General features: G+C 37.6%; 1 protein-coding gene across 1 annotated transcript; it reads left to right on the top strand.

The window, feature by feature from the left end:
* Window positions 1-1,581: 1,581 nt before the first annotated feature.
* Window positions 1,582-20,150, top strand: LOC120410009 (fibrinogen-like protein 1-like protein). Its single transcript, XM_039551886.1, has 3 exons — window positions 1,582-13,155; window positions 17,143-17,327; window positions 18,765-20,150. Exons 2-3 carry the CDS (start codon window positions 17,180-17,182, stop codon window positions 19,463-19,465), a joined length of 849 nt encoding a protein of 282 aa, XP_039407820.1. The 5' UTR covers window positions 1,582-13,155; window positions 17,143-17,179; the 3' UTR covers window positions 19,466-20,150.
* Window positions 20,151-20,418: the final 268 nt, after the last annotated feature.

Here is a 20,418-nt window from a genome sequence, read left to right as displayed (position 1 = left end):
TGTTTGCTGCCTGTACAATTTACAGAATCGCAGAGTGGGTAAGGTTGGAAGGGACCACAGTGGATCCTCTGGTTCAGTCTCCCAGTCATGTTCATTCTAGAGCACATGGCAGGGGATTGCATCCAGATGGTTCTTGGATATCTCCAGTGAGGGAGACTCTACAACCTCTCTGGGCAATCTTTAGTTCAAAGATTTTCCACTATGTATTGCCCAGTTTTATTCTGATCTATTTTCTGCTAAAAACTTTGGGAGGAAAAAAGCAAAGTATCTTGCGTGAGAAAGTCATTTAAGCTGTCAAGATCTTGGATCTTTCTTTTCTAGATTACATGTATCATTTCTGCAACGCTTAGGCTTCTTACTGTTTTTCTGCATGCTGTGCTTTCAACTTACCAGTGGTATGATTTGAGGCCAAATACAGAATTTTAAATGAAGTTAAAATTAACTCATTTTAAAATGAAAGGAAAGAGCTTAAGGTGTAGTAGGAAGGCAAATTCTGCTCACCTTATAAATTATGGTCCAAAGTATATGGCTGTCGAGGAATTCTAAGTCACTGGCAGAACTTTGTTCTTCAAGCATGCCTGTATATCTCTTATGCAGTATCTTTTCAAGCTACCCAGAGAAAAGCTGAAAAAACTGATTGTTTTTCACTAGTTAAACATTTGCAAATTAAAATGACAGCAATACTTGCCAAACCCTATTAGCAACAGTCAATAAATTATTTTTTTTCAGCATAAATGCTGTTCTTCATGTTTACAATTTGTAGCTTCTTAGGTAACAGTGTCCATGCAGTGTAGGTAATGTATATCTGTTTCCAAAAATGGTCTTTAACATTCACTCACAGTACATCTGAAGTAAAATCAATTCTAATGCATTTATTTGTTCTGCCATACACACAAGAGGGCTATAAATTTTCTTAGAATACATATTTAGTAGTTTTGCTGGGAAACATAAAAGTTGCAAAAGAATAAATACTCATTCATAAGATTAAGTCAATTTTTAAGATGTTGGAGAAGAAATAACCCAATGTTTTCTGTGGACAATGAAAGATTTCAGTCTGCAAAGTAAGCTGCACATTTTTGCTCTCTTTTTGTTTTGCTTGAATGGTCTTTTTGCTTCACATATTAAGTAAAGTATTTTTAGTGGGGACAAGAGGACATTTGGATATACTTGCTGGAAGGATCTACTGAAATAAGTGTCAAGTTGCACTGGTGAAGAAAAAAAACCAAATCATAAAAAAAACCCCCAAAAAAACCTACTCCTCTTTCAGCAGTATCTTACTGAAAAATTTAGATGAGAAACAGGAAGCAGTTCTTTGAAGATGGAGCAATTAGCATTGTTACTGTGCTGTCCTGGAAAGTACAAGCCATGAGTTACTTTTGTTTAACAGTAATTGAAATAACAACTGGATTGCATTAGATTGTATTTAATCATACTCTTGCATTTTTCCATGTTACAAAGGTAAGAACTGCCTTCTTTCATGGTGTCTGTTCATGTTCTTGATTTGTCTTCAAGGGGGAACGGAGAATTCAGGCCATGAAAAGATGAAAATCTTTGTTAAGAGTTCAGAGTGAAAAAGTTCACAGGAATTGTGAGGATCCTAGTAAAACTTTGGAAGGAGCATATGGAATATTCAACACTTTTCTTTTTCTTAGGACTTTGTATATGAAGGTTGAGGCAGTTTCTTTGTGCATCAGGATCAGATGCAGTGTCCCTCTCTCAGAAACCTGTTACCAGAAAAATCCAAACCCAAAAATCTTGTACATTATTCACCTCCTTTTCAGACACCTTTGTGATAAAGTGATTTGTAGAAGTGTTTGTCTACTGCTGAACTACTGCAAGTTACATTTTTTTTTAAATTTTAGAGCTGGAATCTGTGTGTCAAGTGAGCAAAGAGGTTCTAGCCAGAGTGTGTTGGTCACTTATGGTCAGTTGGTCATTGTTGTAGTTTAACCTCAGCTGATAGCCCAACCCCACGCAGCTGCTCACTCACTTCTACCTGGTGGGATGGGGAGGAGACTCAGAAGGTCAAAGAATGCTTGTGGGTTGAGATAAAGAGAGTTTAATAGGGAAAGCAAAATCTGCACACACAAACAAAGCAAAACAAGGAATTCACAACTTCCCATGGGCAAGCAGGTGTTCAGTCATCCCCAGGACAACAGGGCTCCAGCAGTGCATACTTGGGAAGACAAAGTCATCCCTCCAAACGTCCCACTCTTCTTCCCCCCACTCTGTATGCAGAGCATGATGCCATATGGTCTGGAATACCCTTTGGTCAGTTGGGGTCAGCTGTCCTGGCTGTGTCATCTCCCAACTCCTTGTGCACCCCCAGGCCCCTTGGTGGTGGGGTGAGTGAGGAGCAGAAACACCTTGCTCTGTGGGAGCACTGTGCAGCAGTAATGAAAAGGTCTCTGGTTATCAACTCTGTTTCCAGGAAAAGTCCTAAACATGGCCCCATGCCAGCTACTGTGAAGGTTATAACTCTACCAGAGTTAAAACCAGCACTGTCAGTTAAAGTTGTAATGTGGCCTTGGGCTATCAAAATGCCACTAGGCAAAACTTAGTTGATCCTGTAGCACTTACTATTATAATACAAGGTTGACTTTCTGCAGAAAATAGTATTTGCTGTTCAGTTTTATTTTCTTACAGATTTTTAGGAGTCAGTCTTCTGTGTTAGGTCTGACATCTCTATTTTCAAAAAAAAACTATAGCTGCCTTTTAGTGAGACTTCTTGAGATAACATAAGGCAGACTGTAAATGGAAGCAACTTAAATGGAAATTAAAGATTTACAGAATCTACCTGGACTACAGACAAGCTGATTTCCTTATTGCCAAAAGGAGGAAGAGACGCTCCCTCAGCTTGGACTGGGTAACCCTGCTGCCTTCTAATTACAAGTTCTGGTACTTCTCGGCCTTTGTCATGCATCGATTTAACAAGAGAAATTGGTTCATCAGTCTGCTGGAATTCTCTTATGTTTTAGAAAGTTAAATCAGCTCACAGAAGGATCAAAGAAATCCCAGAGCCAGCAGAACATAAGCACCAGAAATGTTCAGTCAAGAGGCAGGAATTCTCTGTTTCTGGCAGTGAGAGTGAGTAATACAGTAAGTTCACTGCATCTTGAGGGTTTGTCGCTGAAGAGCTCATTTAGCCACGTTCTGAATGAGTGGGCAACTGAGTTTATGACAAGACCATGTAGAAGGGAGAGGAGACATACCTTGCTGAATCCTGTTTTAGCTATTAGTCATTTAAGATGGTCTGGAAGGTGTTTAGAACAGTTTGAAACAATTTTATCAATTGCATCATTAAAGATGCTCACATTCTTCACATGCAAGGAAGAAATGTAATGTCAGCTACCTCCCCTCACTGTTTTAAATGAAAAAATACTTGGTGCTCTTTATCTTTTTGATGCAGTGGGGATGATAATGGCCCTGTAAATAGGGTTCGTATTGCTTCAGAGAGACAGGCTGGCTTGTGATTAAGACTTGTATTTGTGAAGAGGACATTAGGATCAAGTGCTTTGGGTTCTGATGCAACTGTCAGACTGAACAAAACATCTATTATTTCTGTTTCAATTTCTTGTTTATGAGTTATGAGAAGCTTGTCTCATAAAAGTAATTGTGAAGATAAATTTATTAGTGAATATTGGGTACTCAGATAGTATGGCTATGAGCTTACTGAAGAAAATCCAGTATGTAATCATCTTAAAGAGCACCTTTGTTAAGCATTATTATGTAGGTCATTATATGTATCTGTTAAAGCAACCTATTTAAGTAACTGCATGTTAAGATTTCCAAAACAATTTAGGCAATTTAAGTACATATTATTTTCCAACTTAGTGAAAAGTGTATTAAATCACTAAGAACCATTTAAACATCTCCACTTGGGTGTTAATGTACCCTTAATTGCATAAAGGTCATGTGTGATCAGTAGCTCTAAGAGGGCAAAGTTTCTTTTACAGTTTGTTAAAAGGACCCTATCTTTACAGGCTAACAGTGACAGCAGTACCTTAAAGTACTAAAAGGATTAATTTGCATGTTTAATTTGAATGTTTAAGCATGTCTGACCTTAATTCTGCTGCTAGTGGTAGTTAGTAGATAGTGAATTTGTGTTCCTACAATTTTGTGTTTCATTTGAGACTTATTTCTTTTAGGAAGATAACCAATTTAAAATAAATAATCACAAACCCTTTGTGATTTTCATTCTGTGTCAGAATAAAATTTGGATATGTGTGGCTATATATTATGCTAATTTAACAAACTGAAGGAAAATGGAAATGTTTACATGTACTGTTGATGGGCTAAGGAATACAGAAAGAGCTTAATATGTTAAACTTCAAATCAGTGGAAAAGCAGATTTACTGAACAATGTTAAAAAGTTAAAAATATTATATATGCACATTTTGCACATTCTTAGGCATGAAAAGCACAAGATGCGCCTGTGGTGTGCAGGGCACTGGGAAGGTCCCACTTAGTAGGCTTAACCATGGTCTATATCTCCAAAGGCTTGTTTCCCAACCAGGAGCTGGCACAGAGGCCAGCTTGGCAGGAACAGCCCCTGTGCGTGCTGTGCTCTCCAAAACAGAGCAGAGACACTGCGGCTCAGGAGTTGTTTATTGCCTGTGCTAGCTTTGCTACCATATCCAGGAATTACTGGGAGGGGGAAGATAGTGTTGTTATTAGGCATATTTCAAAAATGTATAGATAGCTATTGCACAAGCTTAATACTGTGAATAAGCCGATTCCCATATCCAGGGAAGTTCTCTGGCAGTGTTTCATTTCGTAAGATACTTGAAGCTATAATTAATTGTGAGGAGAAAAATTTGGAGAAAGCCCCCAAAGGTAGAAAAAAATTTAAGTATTGCTGTCATGGTGTATTTAACTCAAATATTAAGGTTTGCAAAAAACTGTAGCTGGAAGATGTTTCCACACACTTTGGTGAATATAGTGTTGGCGGTAGACAAGTGAGCAAATGAGCTGTAGTCCCAGCCTTTCGGAGAGCACCGACTTCTTTGCCTATTTGGTATTTGCCAAATGATATTTGCCCATTACCCATGCAAGTGAAGAAAAAGCAGTTATCCCATGTTTCTTTCCATCTAGGAAAGATTGCTATACCATTCAAGAGATCAAGTTCATCAGTCTTTCCCTCCGTCACTACATATAAACTGGGCACCCCTTTAAGTCTCTTCCCTAAATGGTACAATCTAGCCAGTTTTGCCCCACTCAGTGCAGGGTTCATTCTGTCTAATAGTCTTCTAATAAATACATTATTACACTTTCAGTTCCAAAAAGCAATCAGTATCAATAGTGGAAAAAAAAAATAGAATTAAAAAGAACCTTACTTCTTTCATCATTTCACTGGCTTTAAAGACAGGACCTTAGATCTTAATGACTATTTTGAACATTATACTCTGTGTATAATCAGGTGATTCAAGCCATGCATTAGTACAACATTCAGGGAGCTTATAGTCAGGAAATTGTATTCTATTATTCTGTAGGAATAGTATTGAGTTTTAGTCTATTTTCAGATTGAGCTAGTGAAAGCTTCTTGAGGTCATAAATAGGCAGAGGCACCTTAATTTATTTTATTTCTATGTTTCAAAAGCCATAAAGGATTATTCGTTGTCCTTCATAATAAATATTGATTTTTCAGGAAAATGGTATCACTTTTGAAATTACAAGGTTATTCCTTCAATTATGCTGTCAGTAACCTTTATGTAATACCTTGTTTCTAACAAGGCTATAAAGATTTTATGACAGAATAATTTTCTGTGGAAAAACAAGTGGAAGTTTAGCTAGTTAGCTTATTTATTGATGATGCACAAAACATCACAGTTAGGAACATTTGTATTATGTTTTTGGTTCTGCATGGCTGGTAGGAATAAAAATTAAAGACACTCATTCAGTCAAGAGCAAATGGTAGAGAATAAGCAACAGAAAGAAAACCTTTTGTGACATTTTTCAAACAAAACTGAATTTTTGACTGATTCTTTAAATTTGAATACAAACATAAAAAATTAATATAGGTAAATATACAATAAACAGGTGGTGAAACTCATTTGCAAACAGAGCAAGTAAAAAAGGAAGAAGGTTTTTTAAAGAAGCATTTTTTGTGTATGAAATATTAGAACGGTCTCCTCAGAAGCTCTCTGGATTCTTTAAGGGTCTTCCTGCTGTCGGGTACACACAGGCAGGAGTTTTTCATTGTGTTTCAGAATGGAGACTAGGACACCCCAGCTCATAGTCTGGTGTGCAGGGCACAGGACTGCTATTTACCATGCAGATGCATGGAGAATCCAGTTAAATATTTGGGAGTAATACTTTCCATTCCTGGGATCAGAACAGAATAAGACTTGAAACAAATTTCTGGCAGTAGGGAGGAGTGTTTCTTTTCTTATCAGTTGTGTTCTCAAATGTGGTTCAGAATGCTTCAGTTTGGCAGGTGAGAAATGCATAAGCTGTGTTAGTAAAGAGTATCCAAAGAAATTGGAGGTCAAACTTCCTAATGAGCTTGCATTTTTGCCGTGCTAAACATTCTCTCTCAGAAAGAGGAGGAGCTCAGATGAGAGGTAGAGCAGTTACTAAAAGTTACTGAAAGACAGGCTTATACTGGAATAAGTACAGCATCTATCATCATATTTACCAAAAGTGATCAGAATTGAACTATGGTGTTATTAACAGGTTTGTGATTAAAGGATCCAATGCTTGTTTCATAAAAATAATACCTCTATGCATAGCTTTGTAAGGGTCCCCCCACATTAGACATGAGCATCTACAGACAACGAGTAGACAAATCCTCCCATTTTTGGTTTTCAATTGTAGTGTTGATAATCCCTCTTTTCTTTTGGTTTGTTCTTTACTACTTCTATTCGCATGGTATTTGCACAGAATTTTTTCACTTCTATTTGTCCTTCATTTTTATGAAGACTACAAGAGTCTTGTTGAAATTGCAGTCACAAGCTCTATTGAACTGGTGCTGGCAGAAATAATTGTATACATCACTTGTTCTTTCAAGTGCTTCTCTAGTAGCAACCAATTATTTCTATCACCAGGTAGCTGACTAATGGTGGAGAGGTCATTTGTCCTGGAAAGATCTGATCAAACTGCTGTGCTTTCTTTGTAATATGTTTAAGACTTATTTTATTGTCAGGGTTTTGGGGTTTTTTTCAAAAAAGTTTAAGTGTACACTGAGGAGAATATTAGAAGGATTTTGTAGAATCAGACACAGTTCACTGCAAATACAAGAGTTTAATGTAATGCACTGTTTACAGTTTTTTCATTGGGAAAAAATAGAATTGAACAAAATGTCCAAAGAGTCTGGATAGCTCTTCGTGAAAAAAGTCATCTTAAATCCCAGTAACTAACACCAAAAGTCACCTCCTGCTTTCAACCCCCTTCATTAGTATCGCATAGTAAAGAAACACATTTGTAGAATTCTGCTTCTCAATCAAATCTGTTGATTACAAAAATTCTGCATGATCTTCTTCATACACTGTAGCTCTTTATGCATCTTTTGTATATGATAGAATACACTTGGCCTCTGAAGCTTGTTAAGTCCTTTACAGCTTTGCAGTCCCTCGTTAGACTTTTTCAATCTTCTTGAACATTGTTGAAATTTGATAGCTTTTTTTTTTAAAGTAAATAAACTTCCACTTTCTAAATTTGCTTCTTTGCAAAACGTGGTTACATCTGAAAAGATTTAAATTTCTAACTTAAGCACTGTTTGTTGGGGGTTTTTCTATTACGGTGTTTTATTGTCTATTTTTTCCTTATGTGTTTTTAATACTTGATATATATAGTTTATGTTTACATACTTTTACATCCTAATAATTCCTTTACATTCCAAGTTAGGAATTTGAATAAGCAGGTATTTCTGCAATAACAATGTGATGTGGCTTATCAACAGAAATCTGAATCAGGAACTGGGCTCTACTCTGTTTGCTATGTTTAGCAGTGTTTACTTGCTTCAGTTAGCTCCTTTATGAACAAAATACAGACTGAAGTTACCAGTGCAGCCAGGTTACATTCATACCTGTGGAAAAATCCATGAATGCACCTGAAGATCTTGCTCTGCCATTCAGTGTTCCTTTTGAAGGGAACTTTAGTGTTCCTTCTCCAGCCAATGCAAGGGGTATTGGTCTCAGCAGTGGAGCGCAGACAGCATGACTGCAGGTATAAATGATGAAAACTCCCAGCCTACACTGTAGGAATGTACTTTTAGCCTGTGTATGGCCTTGTATGCTGCAGCACTTTCAGACAGTGTTGTTTGAGTGACCATCATCTGTGGCCCAAGTATACCATAACCATGCAATACTCCAGTAGCCAGGAAAGGGCATTTAGCCAACCAGACTGAAGCAGGGGTAAATAAGAATTTAAACCATAACCCTGAGATCTGTGCATGAACTTTCCTTAATTTCTAAATTCTATCATTTTTTTCAGAACCAATGTGTTAAAGAGGTATTGCAGGTTTTCTAGTTTGTACAAGTTCTTAAACTATAGGTTCTTAACACCATAGTTCCTTAAAATCTTTCAGTAGTCATTGAGCAATCTGACTAATTCTTATGATATGATCTCAACCTCTCTCCTGGGGAGATCTGTGGGCAGTAAAATGTGTTGTTTTGACAGAATTTTTTTTTTCTCCCGCCCTATCCACCCCCTGTGTATTATTCATGTTGCTATCAATTTTCCTTAAACAGTAGGATCAAGAAACTAAGTCACGTAGTTAGTGTGAGACAGTGAAATCTGTGATAAACGTAATTTCCAGGAGAGATTGATTCCAGTCATTTGCAAAGACTCCATGTTAGAGTGGTGGGATATATGTGTTTTGGTTTGGTTTTTTGGTTTGGTTCTTTTCCTTGGGCTCATCATCAGACTGAGAATTTACTTTGTTTACTTAAAGCCTGCCTCATGTTTTGAAGCATTCTTTTCATGATCCTTCCAAGCCCCCCTCCCTTTATGGTTTTTATTTGCAATGCTACTGAGCTGTGAGGTTGATAAAGAGCAGCAGAAGTCACAGCATTTCTCTTTGGAAATGAGATGGTTGCCATGGAAATGCTTCCAGCTGCTTCTTGTCCCAGTTAAGAAAATAATTTTTAGACTCCTATATTACAAGGTTAAGCTACAATGTTTAAAAACTAAATCACATAGCTAATTGATTTAAAATTAAGATCAACACATTCCTTGTTAAATATCTTTGGGCTGATAATCACCTGAAATTCTTGACTCAAATATTTGTGCAGGTATTTATAAAATATTTGTTTCTATTCGTTTTTGTTCAGATGGAAAAGATTTTCAACTGATTCTACTAGATGTGTTTTTGTAGTAGAAATTATCCTGAAAGCTGACTGATACCTACATAGGTAGTGTTTAAAATATGACTCTGAGTTTGACTCATATTTTGCAATATGCCAAATCTGGGTCAGACCGGAAATGCTAGATACTTTTAAAGTTTATTTTCTCTGAAGTCCAGACATTTGATGAAGTGTTGGTTGTTTTGGTGGTCTCTAGTCAACCTCACTTTGAACAGGATTATCACCAACACCAGTTCAGTCATGTTGTGTCTAGCTAGTATTAAAAATTTCCAAGTATGGAGGTTCCACAACCCATCCGGGAAACCTTTTCCCCTACTCCAGTACTCCAGGTGAGAAAGCTTTCCCAAATGTCCAGTTTGAATCTCCAAGTCACAGGTTGTGGTCGTTGGACTATGTTGTTGTTAGATTATGGGATTAATCATGCTAAAAGCCTGGTGAGGTTCAGGTGAATAGTGGCATGCAGAGGAGCTTTAGTTAACATAATCAGTGAAAACTGGAAGGCACAAACTTCTCTGCTCCTAAGGTTATCAAAGGAAAATGATTAGACCATTGTCCCTGGTGTGAAACACACAGAAAAACTCCCAGAGCTCCTGGCACAGTGTAGTATTTCCTACAGGGGATTTGCTATGGGATGCAGGGGAAAGGGCACTTTGCAATTGTTTAAAGGTTATTATGGGATACTTTTAATGGGGCTCAGGGAGCCTGTAGAACTTTCTATTAAATGTTTAGTGAAAGGCCCAAAGGTCAGAAAAGGAGGGATCCATGTAGCAAAGAGGAACAAGCCTGGTTTGATTTCTTTCTTGACCAGTCTTTGCTGGTTACTTTTCATCACCTTAGCATCCCCTGGGTTTTTTTAGTTCTCTTATTTTCTGTGTTTTGAAAGGTAGCTCACTCTTCTTTATCTCACTTAGCTTTCCCCCTTTTTTAAAGATAAGCCCAATGCAATCCTCTGGAACCTCCATTACTTCTAAAAGGTAATTGTAAATGGTTCAGAGAGGACTTTTGCTATTTCATAAGGTACATACAGAATTTTATCTGTCCTTGCTACTTTGAAAATACTTAACTACTTCAGGTTTTTTGAGATATTTTTCACTTAATCGGGCCTCTGGTCCTACTCCTTCATTAAAATTAATTTCATTAAGTATCTGATCACTGTTTATGAAGTGAGCAACAAAAAAATCTGTGCCATTTGCCTTTCTCCCTCGTAAAATAATGGGGATTTGGGTTTAACTTCTTTTTATGTCCAATCCATTTACAGAATATTTGTTGGGTTTTTATGTCCCTTGATAGCGGTAACCTATTTAATCTTAACCTCTAATTTTATCAAGATCGGTTATTGTGTTATCCCTATAATAGTCACTCTTAGGATTTGTCCTTTGATACCTCTTGCTTACATAACTTCATTCTGACTTCTAAATTCTTAAAGAACCCTTTAGCCAGACCTTTTGAGCTCTTCCTGTGGTTCCTGTCTTTATTCATGAGAAATAGTTTGTCATTTAACCTTCACTATAGTATCTCTTATTAACTGCCAGCCTGCTCAAAGATCCTGTCTCTCTCAGACTCTTAGCAAAAGAGGATAGAAGATGGTTGCCTAAGTTTATTGGTCTGCCTTTTATTTTTTTAAATATATTGTCCTTACAATGCTGCATATACTTTTCCTCAGAATCATAAATTCTACCCTCTTAAGATAGGTGTCACCTAACTGGCATTCCACGGAAGTATTCTCCAACAGTTTTCACCTGCAATGTTTGTATCTGGCAATTTCTGCCACCTTCAGAATAAAAAAGTCAATTACCAGATGTTTCATATCATACTGTTTTTTGAAGCTACCTGAGTAACTTAAGTTTTTCATTACTAACAGTCTTAACTCTCAGCTAACCAAATAGTTATTTTCCAGTGTCTTCCATGATTGTGGTTTTGATTGTATTTTTCAAGTTAGGTCAGTGTTTTTGTTGAAAGCAAACCCTTTTTAATTCTGTTAAGTTTCTACACCCTTAGAATTTAGGGTTCAGCAGGAAGATATGAAGAATATGTTTTTAGTATTTACTTCAGTTCTTAAAATATTTTTGTAAGAAATCTCAACAAATTTGCTGAACATTTGAAAAGTCAAATATTTCTAAGAGTGTAGCATTTGTTCTGTTTTACATTCAGTCAAAAATATACTTTGGTTCATTCCTCAAATAATGGTTCATCTCACAAACACTGAATGTGTAAAAAGAGATTTAAAATTTGTATTGAAAATAGCCTTATGTGCAATGTGTTTCAGCAGTTTCTGCAATGTCAGACAAAACACACACTTCATATGCCAATGCCAGCTCATAAGTTCAAGAACAAGTGAAACCTGTTAGGAACATTTCTCTTTGTTACTGATCGTATACAAAGATACCAAAGTGCATTTAGCCAAGGCTGCAAAACAATTCAAAATCACTGAAAGCTGCAGAAGTATTTCTATGGCCTGATTTTGTTGTTTGGTGGAGGTTTGTTGGTTTGTTAGTTTGTTTTCCCAAAGCAATCACTTGTGCTGTGTGCCCATGAAACTTCTTTCAGGAAAGATACTCAGTGAGCCCTTTGTTATATGTTTTATGTGTTTTGTCATGTTAGAACTTTGTCTCTTGTGTTACTCAGTATACTGAGCAACTTTCTTGCATTAAGTCAGGATTTTGCATGTTTCTGGCAACCATAAAAATCCCTAAATCACCCATGTCAAGCCTTCCGAAGGTCCTGGGTATGCAAGTTGCCAGCCTGTGTCAAAGCCTTTCCCATAATGCCAGAGTGCGTCTTGGGCACAGTGATCATGAAATGATGGATTTTTAAGTTCTTGGAGAAGTAAGGAGGGGGGCCAGCAGAACTGCCTTGGACTTTCAGAGAGCTTGCCCCACCTCTTGAAGTGCAAAGGAGTCCAGAAAGGCTGAACGTTCTTCAAGGGGGAAATCTTAAAGATGCAAGAGCAGGCTGTCTCCATGTGCCAAAAGGTGGCAAGGAAGAGTAGCCTGGCTGAACAGAGACCATGGACTGGAACTTAGGGAGAAAGAAGATTTTATGACCTTTGGAAGAAGGGTCAGGAAACTTGGAAGAACTACAAGGACAATGTGAGCTTATGGGGGGATAAAATTAGAAGGGTCGAAGCACGACCAGAATTTAATCTAACTACTACCCTAAAAGACAATAAGAAATGTTTCTGTAAACGCATTACCAGTAAAGGGAGGGCTAAGGATAATCTCCATTCTTTGTTGGATGCAAGGGTAAACAGTGACAAAGGATGAGGAAAAGGCTGAGGTGCTTAAAGCTTAAAGTGCTTAACAGCAAGACCAGTTGTTCTCAAGCCACTCAGCCCTGTGAGCTGGAAGACAGGAATGGGGAGCAGAATGAAGTCACCTTAATCCAAGGGGAAATGCTCAGTGACCTGCTCTACCATGTAGACATGCTCAGGTCTATGGGGCCAGGTGGGAGCTGCCCACTGAGCCACTTTCCATCATTTATCAACTGTCCTGGCAGACAGGAAGATCAAATGCAACACCCATCTACAAGACTGGAAGGAGGATCTGGGAACTACAGGCCTGTCATCCTGACCTTGGTGCTGGGGAAGGTCATGGAGCAGACCATCCTGAGTGCCATCACAGGCACATGCGGGACAACCAGGGGATCGGGCCCAGGCAGCATGGGTTTGTGAAAAGCAGGTCCTGCCTGACCAACTGGGTCTCCTATGACAAGGTGACCCTCTCAAGTGGATGAAGGAAAGGCTGTGGATGTTGTCTACCCAGACCTTAGTCAAGCCTTTGATGTCATTTCCCACAGCATTCTTCTGGAGAGACTGGATTCCTATGGCTTGGATGGGTGCACTCATTACTGGGTAAGAAAGCAGCTCGATACCTGGCCCAGAGAGTGGGGGTGAGTGGTGCTACACCCAGTTGGTGACTGGTCACCTGTGGTATTCCCCAGGGCTCAGTTTTGGAGCTAGTCCTGTTTAACATCTTTGGTTTGATAAGGAGATCAAATGCACCCTCAGTCAGTTTGCAGACAACAAGTTGGGTGGGAGTGTTGATCTGCTGGAAGGCAGGAAGGCTCTGCAGAGGGATCTGGACAGGCTGGATCAATGGGCCATATGGATATAAAGAATGTGTAAAGAGTATTTCCACACAGGAGAGCCTGAATTGGAAAAAATCAAATGAATGCTTGTCAGTTAAAGCTTAGCAGAATCAGAAGGATAATTAAAACTTCAGCATATTGCAGAGAATAAATAGGTGGTCATTGGGTTAGGAAACTAAGTATCTCAATTAATGTGACTATCAACAAGTCATTATAGCAACATTTTATTCTGAAATCTGTATATGACCAAACCATACCTATGTAAAGTAATCTGATCTTAAGATCATTATATAATTTCTGAAAAATTAGTCTCAGGATCAAGAGCAGAGAGGGAGATGTAAAGATTTTAATTATTTTCAAAGTTTTCATCTACAAAAATAGATGTCTTTCTGAGCATGAGTGAATGAATGCTGATGCCCTTTCTTCTCTTTTCTAATTAAACACTTCCCACTTCACTTCTGCTCTGCCAGCTCAGATGAAAGTTTGGAAATCAACAAAGAAGCAAACAGTGAGAAAGTAAAGAAAAATGGAAAGACATGAGAGGAGATAAACGGTGATGAAATATACGGGAATCAAAGGCACCGAAGATGCACCCCAGTTTATATCAGGGTGATGAGAGGCCCACCAATAAATACCACTAGAGTCAATGGTGTTTTTCAGGGTGTATCTATATGGACAGAGTGGAAAGGTACCTTCCCCTACCTTTTCTTAGCATACTATTTCAGCAAGATCTGTATCTGTTCAAAGCAATTTTATAGTTCATACGCTACCGTACAGTATTTTCATGTCTTAGCCAAGGCTTGTAATTCTTGGTACTAGCCATAAATTAGATAGTCAAACACACAGAGATCAGAAATTCCCTGAGCTTCATAATGCTAAAAGCAGAGAATATGTATTCTTAAATTTTCACTGTAGCTTTACTACTGACCAGTGTAATGGAGAATACACTGTTCTGACTCCCTGTAGACATCCTCCAGTATAATAGATGGCTTGTACCTTAAAAAGGAAGAGAAAGATCACTGAGCTTTAAATGTTACAAGCAAATATTTCCTAAAACATTTTCTATGGGTATTGATTTAATAGTGCATGAAATAAAAATCCTTGCTGAAGATGAATTATTGAAAGACAGAAATTATGATTTTATATGAATCCTGAAGTAGATCTTACACAGGACTCAAATGTTCAATCAACTTTAATTGTGATTTGTTTCAAGGACAAATCTGATCAAAGTGGGTTGCAGGGTGGATCAAGGAGCTCAAAAACTTAAGCGTTGTCTTATCATTCACAGGGCAAATGCTAAATTAGACATCACCTAAGGGCCGTGCAGGCAGACAGTAGAACTTGCAGATACATAGCAACAATTAATTTATTTAATTCATGACAGTTTTGATCTAAGTTAATGTTAACTAACTCTTGTTAATCCACATAAACTAAAATAGAAACCTGTTGACCAGCCTGTTCTGCTTTTGTTTGCTCTATTTTAAGAGCTCACAGACACTGTTTCTGATTCATTCACATTAAAACATGAAGTAACACCACGGTTTATAGTTGGATTGTTCCTAATACTTAAAAATCAAGTCAAGTCTCCGTGCAATTTAAATGTGACTAGCAGTACAGCTTCGAGTTAATTCATCTATGCAAAACGGCATAGTAAATTTTAGCATCTGCCTGTGTCTATTTAAGCAACATAAATAATTTACTGAACTAAAATTTCTTCATGGTTCTCCATGACTATTGATAATAAAAGAAATTTAATTTAATTACTATGTCATTTTAATCATGATGGAAGAACTTTGTACTTTATAATTCATACATACTTACTTGCAAGTATAATATGTCAGAGCAAAGTCCAGCAGATTAAGCACAGTGTGAAATAAGGAATATGCAGTTTTGCTGCATTTGAGATAGCACATTGGATCTGATTTATTCACCTGGACTTAGGTAGCAGGCAAAGTACAACTGTAGAGAGTGAGATCATTTGTATTCTTTTCCAGTCTTCACTTGAAAGAGGTAAGGTGCCTGCCCAGTGCTGTTTTCCTTGGGGGCTTTCTTAATAATTTTTAAGACCAATTTCTATTCTGGAATTAAATTGATCTGTAAATCATTTCAATGTTTATGCATAAATATAAGTGAAGAAAAAAGGTTGACTCATTCAAAAATACTAAAAGAAAAATAAAACAGTTCAAAAAATAACTCCAGATCCAAGTTCAAATTTCATGAAAATCAGTAAGCTTGTAGGTTAGGGTTTGATTTAAAGTCATTTATAATTTAATACTTCATAATAGCAAGAATAATCAAAGCTTTCAGGAAAAGGATACATGACAGTAGAAAGTACAAGTACAGCAGAATTTAAATGCTTTAAGGGAAGCACTGTGCCAAATTTCATGGAAGGTAATTTTCCAATTTAATATGATCCCAATGTCAAACGACCAACTTTGCATAAAATGGCAAATTATATTTCAATAGTAAATCATAGTTATTACTGAATAGTTTTAGGTAGAATAGAAAATTCTGGTTTGCTGGCTTTGTGTATGGTAGGTAGAAAAATTAACTCTCAAACCTGAACTTTATTACAATGATTTATCTTGGACATTTTTTAAAAAATCTGCTGAATATTTTTTCAGTCTGGAAAACTGTTTGCTGAATCTGTTGCTAAGTCATTAGATTCATAAGGAATGTGGCTTTGTTGCAACATAAGCCACTGTGGAGAAGGGTACTGGCCTCTGCAGACTCTGTGCTGACGCTGGCAGGAAATAAGCTCTGACTGGAGAGCTTTTTTGCTAGATCTATTTTCTGCCTTCAGCAAAGCCACTGTGGGGAGCCCAGCCCTTAAAAAAAAAAAGCATTAAAAGAGTTCGGTTAGAGTCTAAGTAAATATATCCTTTGAGAGTATGGAAAACATTTGTTTACTTGATTCAGTCTAAGCTGTTGTTGACAGAAACTCCCCTTCAAAGAATCTGGGATTTGCCTAAATGAGGACCCCAGGACTGAGTCCAGTAAGAGCCTTCTTCTGTATTGAATGAAGGATTACTAGACATGTACCCCAAAAGGTGGATAAAATGTGACTCAAAGCTGTTTCAATTCAATATATTGAACCCTTGTGGGTTTTGAAGATGCTACAGAAAAGTTCTTTTGCTTTGTTTACTGAACTTTTTTTTTAAATCGGATTTAAACCTGTGACCTGTTATTTAAATCTGTAGATAGAAATTCACAAAAAAAGCATACTTCAGATTGAGTTCTCCAGTGCATGGAAACATTCCCAGCACTAGGAAAGCCGTATCTTTGAGTACTGTTTGAGTTACAGTCAGCAGAGCTAATGTTACTGTTTCTGTCCCTTCGACCATTGGTATCTCTATTTCACTGCAGTTTGGATTCAGGGAATAAGAAAAATTCTACTCTGATAACTAGGAGTTGTGCTTTTTCTTTTGTCATTACATTACTCTTGATGGCTTTTTGCCACACTCCAAGTAACATTATGTTTCATTGCCCAGCATGGCACAAGGGGACGGGCCAGAGATGTTCTAAGCGCTAAGTGTCTCAGCACAGTGCTCTGCATCTGAGAAACGACTTGTCAGAAATGGGGTGTGAGACATTGGGAAATGAGATGGGAGATCTCCTTCAAAGACGGGAGAAGCCAATTGTGACAGAGGCTTACTGTGTTGAAGCTTAGTATTTCAAAACCTTTCTCCTTCAGGACTTTCATACTAAAAGCCATAAATATTGTGATTTTCATCTCCAGTCTGTGTTACAGTTCTGTATTGCTGCAGGAGGACTGACTCAGAAGGAAGATGCTATTGAGGAGCTCAGCAGGATTCATGCTGTTCTTGCTCTCTCAATGCACTGTGTCCCTGGGCACCAAAGAGGAAATGGTCCTGGCTAATGCCCACCTTCTCCCGCAAAGAGACTATGAGAGACTGGGTAACGCCAATGAAAAAGGTACTCGTGAAGACTGCAAGGGATTTGAAAGCATTCTGTGTTCTGCTTTATTGCTTTGCTGTAACATTTTCAACCAACATATATGAAAGCTAGCCCTGGAAGAATAATTTGGAATATGAACATGTCCTGCCACAAAGTCCTGAACCTTTCTGTAGAAGTTGTTCTACAATGTTCACTGAGAAGGGCAACTGCAAGGGTCTATGGATATCACCATAGAAATTTCTTAAATAATCCTCCCATAAAATCCTGGCATCAGGTTTGGAGTCCTGTAGGCTATGTCTACCAATAAAATGTAGTTTTCACTGAATTTTTCTCACAGAGATAATAAAATTTTCAAGTTTTTATTAAATAGAAATTACAAATATTCCACAGTTTAATGACATAAGGACATGCCTTTCAACTCTATGGAGAAGCGAGTGATTTCAATTCATAAACATATTTCTGAGTAACAGAACAATGAATACCATCCTTCTCTACAAAAGGAATTCTCTCTCTGTAAGTTCATACATACGTAAATGTATATATAAATGAATTAAAGTCTGGCTCTTAAGAAACCTCAGAATCAATTGTAAAATTCAAAGCATTGTGCACTAGTCTCAGAGATGCTTGATACTATACTATAGCAAGAAGTTACCTTATAAGCATGTTACATTTTAAAAAAGCCAGCAAATATTTTAGCCCAATAGAGAGGGTCAACCCAAGATTTATATGCCATTTTTGTTACCCTCTGAGTCTACTGGATGAGCAATAAAATGGAAAAGCACTGTCACCTATTTTCCTGATATTGGTGTCCAGCACTGAACAGAACTGTAATCAACCTGCAAATCCATGATAAAATTTAGCCTGGAGTTAGAGTGAAAAGAACTCCTTCTCAGAAAATCCTCATGTTTATAAGCTTTATATGAACAAGAAATATGCTTTAATATCTCCCTTTTATCAATGAACACAAGGCATACATTTCAGAATTTAATACAAGGTTGTTAGAGGTGCCTGAAGTATAAATTGGTTCATGAGAAGTTAATTTGTTCATTGAGGAAAAGACTAGGTCTAGCTGTTGAACTCAATTGTCCTACAGATGGCACAGGGACTTGCAAACTTGCTGGGCTCTCAAACTGGAAGAACACTGATGGAAAAGGGACGATCTGTACATAGCTTTTGGCTTTTCAACCATATTTCTGTCATAAATGCAAAATCATACTTCAGTTGTATGACAGGGTTAACAAACAATTTTTTAAATTTCTGAATATTTCCTGCATGTTCCTCCCAGAAATCTTCCCCCTTTAGCTGAGTAAGTGCCCATCCACTGCAATGAAGTCAGTCAGCTTCCAGTCAGAATGGAGTCATTCAGTCACTCTAAAGGACAGAGTTCAATTTCTGAAATTTATTATTTGAACAGAATTTACTTTAATTTTTTTTTGGTGTTTTTTTTTTACTCAGACTATCCAAGGGATTGTTTTGAGATTTTACTGCGCTCCAAAGGAAATTCCAGAGATGGCCTTTACATCATCCAACCAAAAGAGGAACCAATTGTTGTCTTTTGTAACATGCAGGATGGTGGCTGGACAGTAATCCAGCACATTACAGCCAACAGTACTGTCGACTTTGATAGGACCTGGCAGGACTACAAATATGGATTTGGCTCTGTTCATGAGAACCACTGGTTAGGAAATGAATACATGCATCAGTTAACCGGCAGCTCAGTGCAATATATACTTGGAGTTAAACTTGTAAACCTAAATGCTGAAGTCAAATGGGGACAGTATGAGCCATTCCTGATTGAGGGTGAAGAATCTCAATACCGAATCCGGGTCGGTCTTTACAAAGGCAACGCCACCGATGCGCTGACCCTGGACACAGAAGCTTATCTCCATGACAACCAGAAGTTCACCACCAAGGACAGAGACAACGACAATTACTTTATGAATTGTGCTAAACTGGAACTCAATGGCATTCCTGGGGGAGGCTGGTGGTACGACGCCTGTGCTGGAGCAAATCTAAACCGCAGGAACATGATATACTGGCAAAAAGACTGCAACAAGCAACGCCCATGCAAGTTTGCATGGATGATGATCAAACCCATTGAGCACCACCAGTCATACCCCACAAAGGCCTGCCCCTGTCAGAAAGTTGAACTGTAGACAAGCCAGGTGTATTTGATAGGAACATGGACTCTTTCTCCAGTGACTGAAGTGAACTCACTGACTGAGTAATCATCCTAAGTAACCATGACTGAAAATTTAAGTTGGGCCTCTGCAAGGGCTTTAGGATGGCATATTGTCCAGGACTGGAACATGTCACAGAAATATGCCAACCACACAAGTGAGAAACTGTCAGAAATTGAGGCCTCAACCACAAGATTTAAATAACCAGAAAATTAAAATAATTAATTTTATAGTATTTTAGCCATAAAACAAGTCCGTTATGAGATCCAGGATATGATGTCTTGTACAATATATACATAAATAAAAATGCATTTCAGAAGGTTTTGCTCTGGTGTCAATATTAATGATTGATTGCACACCTGTAATTGCACATCTTCATATATCATGCAGCGAAGAAATTTCCAGTTAAATACCTACATTTACAAAATACATACTGGAGAGTATTTTGTACCACAGGGCTCCAACAGGCCTTTTCTTTCTAACTTTAGTGAATGGTATTTTAATATGAAAAATTGGAATTAACCTCATCTCCCATGGCTTCTTTCCCCCTCCAGTGACTCTTCTTTTCTCTCTACTTTTTAATGATCCCATATACAATGAAGTATTCAGCACAGGCTTTTCTTGTCTTCCCTCATTTTAGAGCACTCAGCACTAATGGGATTGTCAGGTGTCCCATTTAAAGCCACTAATCCAAAGCTTACAACCCCTCTGAATTTTTCCCTCAAGAAACTCAGTGAATACATTTTCTAAAAAATCAAATTGATATTGCAATTGTTTATTTATTCCTCCATTTTTCCCCTGAAGATTACTCCACTCTATTTACTATTATTTGACTGTTACTTCTCCCTGTTTCCATGCTGTGCTTCAGTTTTTTCTTTTTTTAATACCACTGTGAGAAAAGAAGAGAATGTTGTCTTTATTTCACATTT

The sequence above is a fragment of the Corvus cornix genome, chromosome 5 (assembly GCF_000738735.6).
Source record: "Corvus cornix cornix isolate S_Up_H32 chromosome 5, ASM73873v5, whole genome shotgun sequence".
Taxonomy (NCBI): Eukaryota; Metazoa; Chordata; class Aves; order Passeriformes; family Corvidae; genus Corvus; species Corvus cornix.
Note: the sequence above shows the minus strand (reverse complement) of the source record. Positions and strands in the feature narration are given on the sequence as shown.